Source organism: Rhopalosiphum padi, chromosome 1 (genome assembly GCF_020882245.1).
Source record: "Rhopalosiphum padi isolate XX-2018 chromosome 1, ASM2088224v1, whole genome shotgun sequence".
Lineage (NCBI taxonomy): Eukaryota > Metazoa > Arthropoda > Insecta > Hemiptera > Aphididae > Rhopalosiphum > Rhopalosiphum padi.
Genome location: NC_083597.1, coordinates 23399992 through 23404268, shown reverse-complemented (window position 1 = coordinate 23404268; position 4277 = coordinate 23399992). Strand labels below are relative to the sequence as shown.

Below are 4277 nucleotides of genomic sequence, written 5' to 3'. Positions count from 1 at the left end.
GACGATATTACCAAGTTTTCCTTATTTAAACGCGAGAAAAGGCTGAACCGCAACACATTAATCCGGCTGCAATTCCACCACTACAATCAAGACACCTAAAGCACCGACGACCATAAATTTACTTAGTATAAGATTCTTAAGCTAAGGCTAGGCCACTCAACCGGGAGTAATAGCTTTACGCGTGTAATGTGTATGTATATATATATAACAATATAATATACTATCACACGTACTCGTATTAATGGAAACCTTTGAAATTCTATTTTATTCTTATCGCAGTCACGCTAAAAAGCTTTATTCGGGTGGCCAAATGATGAATATAATATAATATATATAGACGAGGAATAATAATTTGTTATGTGAATAATATCATTACAGGGTGTCAACTACGTCCGTTTTCAGTCGCCGTCGCGAATTAAACGCGCCGCGACCGCGTACGTACCGCACGCGAACACCGACAAACCGACGACGACGAAACACACGTCCTTGGCGATCACGTACGGCCTGGCCGACATACCGTGCAGGGCGTACGTCACGCACAGCTCGACGGCGTACGGGTAGACCAGCATGTTGCACGCGTTACCCAGGTAGCCGATGAGCGCCACCATCGCTTGGAAGCTGCTGGTCACCGGCGACGGCACTGAGGTGGTAACTGCGGAAAAATCAGTGTCCGGTGGTAGTCGGTATAATATCTAAATGGGTTTTATATTATGATAAATAATAATAATACATATAATATAATGTTTCAAGTCATATGCGGTGTACGAGTGGGGCGCGCGCGCGCGTTTGTGTGTGCCGAATCCCGGAAAGTCTGTTTAAGTAAAATTAATGTTTAATATACACACCTATGTACACGAGGAGCATAAAATAGAACAAAGTTATATAATATACGGTCGTAATTCACGAACCCGTTTATTTTCTGTAAATTAACTTTTTTTAACTTTATAATTACACATTTTTTTTTTTAGTTTTATCGGTGTGTGTGTATGTTTATGTACACCTCCGATTAATTAAAAAACGATACTCGTACAATAATAAGGAAATCGTAAATTAGGTTAAATTGTACGTAGTTTAAACATTATTATCGGTATTAATAATAATACAGGACATTTAACTTCTTACTTTTCATTTCATTACCAACCCTTTTCCGCCCATACAGTGAACGCATACGTCAAAATAAAATCGTTGTTTTTTTTACAAAGAATTGTCGATATTTCATACTACTTTTTCTAATTCTATTGGAATACTATGGGGTTAAAAGTGTGTGGATTAATCGGAAATAGCTAAATATCGAGAATACCAAAATAACCAAACGCCTAAATGTCGATTAAAAGAAACACGCCGTCGACCCTACTCGATTCAGTTAAATCGTATGAACTTCTCGCGAGAACCATGTAATTACATATAACACGTGTGATAGGCTAATAGTTAATTGTTAACGCTTATCGAGCGGATTATGATGGCGTTTTCGGTGATCGTGTTTTCCTGCAGTGCGCGCTATTTTAATTATATAATATATATAATATGACATATTATTGACATGGTGATCATACCCAAAAACGAGCAGACCGTGTAAAAGATTTTGGAGACTGCCATCAGTCCCGCAAAAACGGGCGGTGACAAGTATGTGGTAAACGGCTGTTGATGCTTTTCTTTATGACTTTTAACTTTCGTCACCTTGATGGACGACCACCACAACATCACCGACTCTAAACACAATTCTCTGTGAAAAAATATGATATTTGCAGCGACGCACGACTTGATGATAGTCCGGCACCTATTGTATACACAAATAAATATACTGTCATCATTACCCATACTTACGTAGAATACTTGTTGATTAATAAACAATTTGAATTGTCGACTTTTGTGTAATGTTATTACGTTATTATTAACGACATGTTTTACCCATTTGAACTGTGCCTCGATAACGCCTCTCCCACTCAATCATAATAGTAATTATAATATCCGTTTAACAACTTAAATTCTCGTCATGAGCGTAAATTATAGTGTATTATTATTTACCTACGCCTATCCAATATTTTGTCACCTGATAGCTGGTATGATTTTCAATATAGATATTGAATTTCCAATAACTATTGGTATGTCTTGATTATCCAAATATGCACACAGTCCAATTACAATGTACACGTTTGTCATTACAGCCATTGACATGCTCAAAAGATTACATGGCCTGACGAAATTCTCTGGTTTGATCAATCCTTCTTCGATTCTAAGTACCTAAACCAATTAGTTATTTGGATAATGATACCGGACTACAAATAAAATAAGCATAAACTTACATTTTTTTTTCTTTTAAAAATAATAATTAATAAAAATATCATAAAAAAAAATTATATATATTCTATAATATATAATGATTATTAAAGCGGTTATTGTTATTTACTTTATTATTGTTTATTTTATTAAATATTACATTAATCTTTTGATTTCAATGTTTAAAAATGATAATTATAATCATGGAAAATTATCATGCTGCATATATAGTATTAAGCAAAATTTCGAATAGGTCAAATAAAATACAGATCCGATTAAATATAAATTAATTTTGAGGTTGTTCTTTTGACCGAACAAAATCTATAATCATTGATTTAATAGTATAATAATAATATTTAATTTTGTACCCCTACAATAGTGAATAGTATTCTAATCAAACTTTCTAAACAATAACAAAAGATAAATAAATGTAATGATAACAAACTCTAAAAATATTTACTATTTTGGCTAATAAAATATGATACCAATTTAAAATAGTTTAATTACAGTTTTAATATATAACAATGTTAATATAAGAATTAAATGTTTGTTAATATATCTACCTGGACAACGGGTATGATAGAGAACAAAATGGTTCCAAAGAGTTGGAAAACGTCCGTCCAATTGCCATAACTCAACGTCTGACTGTCAATACGCATGTCCGATTTGAGTATAATGTAGCAGGTGAAGCACAGTAAAACAGTACATACAATACGGCTAAGGATATATATCGGTTTCATATGTTCGGTAAACGGCAATAGTATGAACGACAAGCACACGACTTCGTAGCTCAGAGAAACATTCAAAAGATTCACGACAAGTCCCATTTCGGCAAACAACTGCATAACATAGAAGTAACGTGTCCGATTTTAGGTTTTTCGCCATATAGAAGTATTGCAAAGTATAAATATATTTATGTTAAGTAACATAAGTAATAATATTCAGACATTATTAAAAATAGCTAAGCTTTGTAAACTCCCAACTGTTTTTTAGATGCATCATTGGCTAGTCGTCTTAGTAAGCTCCTAACTAAGGCAGATAACATCACATAAAAATAATATTTTTCGTGATTTACTATAAATATGTTGTAATCAAAAATAAAATTAACAGAACTGTATAAACTAATAATAAGTAAACAGTTCACCTTTTGCAAAATAATTATTTAACAGAAAAAAAATGCATGGTGGGTACAATGATTTAAAAAAAAATTAACTGTATTTTAAAAATGTATTATTGTAATTTCAGGGGAATTTATACAATAATAATAATTTATTAATGCACAGTATGGCATAATGGTGTGTTATTTTTGAGTGTAAAGTCACTAAGCTGGACGATAAGTACTTATTAATTTAGATTTGAATTTTATTCTGCGGTAATGTTGGAATATCTGAAATACCATAACACTATAATTATTTCCAGCAGTAAATGGACCACCGTCGTCTTTCTAAAATTCAATAATTCAAACTTGATACTTCACAACAGATAGCATTATATGCGTGACAATCGGAAATGTTAAAATAACTGTCCATTGTACGACGCGTGACATACAACTACATTATCTGGTTTATCAAGTCAAAGTTATGAAATATATATATTACAAATAGATATTGACTAACGTATACCCAGGTAACATATTGTTTAACTAGCCATTTTTAATAATGTCTGAATTGACGGTAACATAAACACATATTAGTGCACATTAGGTACGGTACCTCTTGAATTGCCAACGACGCGAATTTAGTGTACAGACAACTCTTTCCGAAATTCAACGTCAGGTTCATGACGATAAACGTAAACCTTTTGGAATATAAACAAAACAATGTACAGAGTACAACAGTATAAGCAATTAAGTCGTTAATTAAAAACCTATATATACATATAATATAATATTTATGTACGTCTCATTCGTTGATTTGTTCTACAAACTGTATACAAACAGCATTTTGAGTGTTTTTAATGATAAAAATAATCATCGCATGCATTATAATATATAATAATAT

General features: G+C 32.4%; 1 protein-coding gene across 1 annotated transcript; it reads right to left on the bottom strand.

Moving 5' to 3' along the window:
* Positions 1-398: 398 nt before the first annotated feature.
* On the bottom strand, positions 399-3104 carry LOC132925132 (uncharacterized). Its single transcript, XM_060989554.1, has 4 exons — positions 2841-3104; positions 2051-2241; positions 1554-1777; positions 399-652 (listed from the first exon to the last, which is right to left on the bottom strand). The coding sequence occupies exons 1-4, from the start codon at positions 3102-3104 to the stop codon at positions 399-401; spliced, it is 933 nt and encodes a 310-aa protein (XP_060845537.1).
* Positions 3105-4277: the final 1173 nt, after the last annotated feature.

Bases quoted from the DNA above. Each gene is read 5' to 3' on its own strand.
- LOC132925132 (XM_060989554.1), bottom strand. From the start codon at position 3,104: ATGGGACTTGTCGTGAATCTTTTGAATGTTTCTCTGAGCTACGAAGTC. The intron at 2,242-2,840 runs GTAGATATATTA...TAATTGGTTTAG, and splicing joins CTATCATACCCGTTGTCCAG to GTACTTAGAATCGAAGAAGG. The intron at 653-1,553 runs GTATGATCACCA...ATTTTTCCGCAG, and splicing joins CACGGTCTGCTCGTTTTTGG to TTACCACCTCAGTGCCGTCG.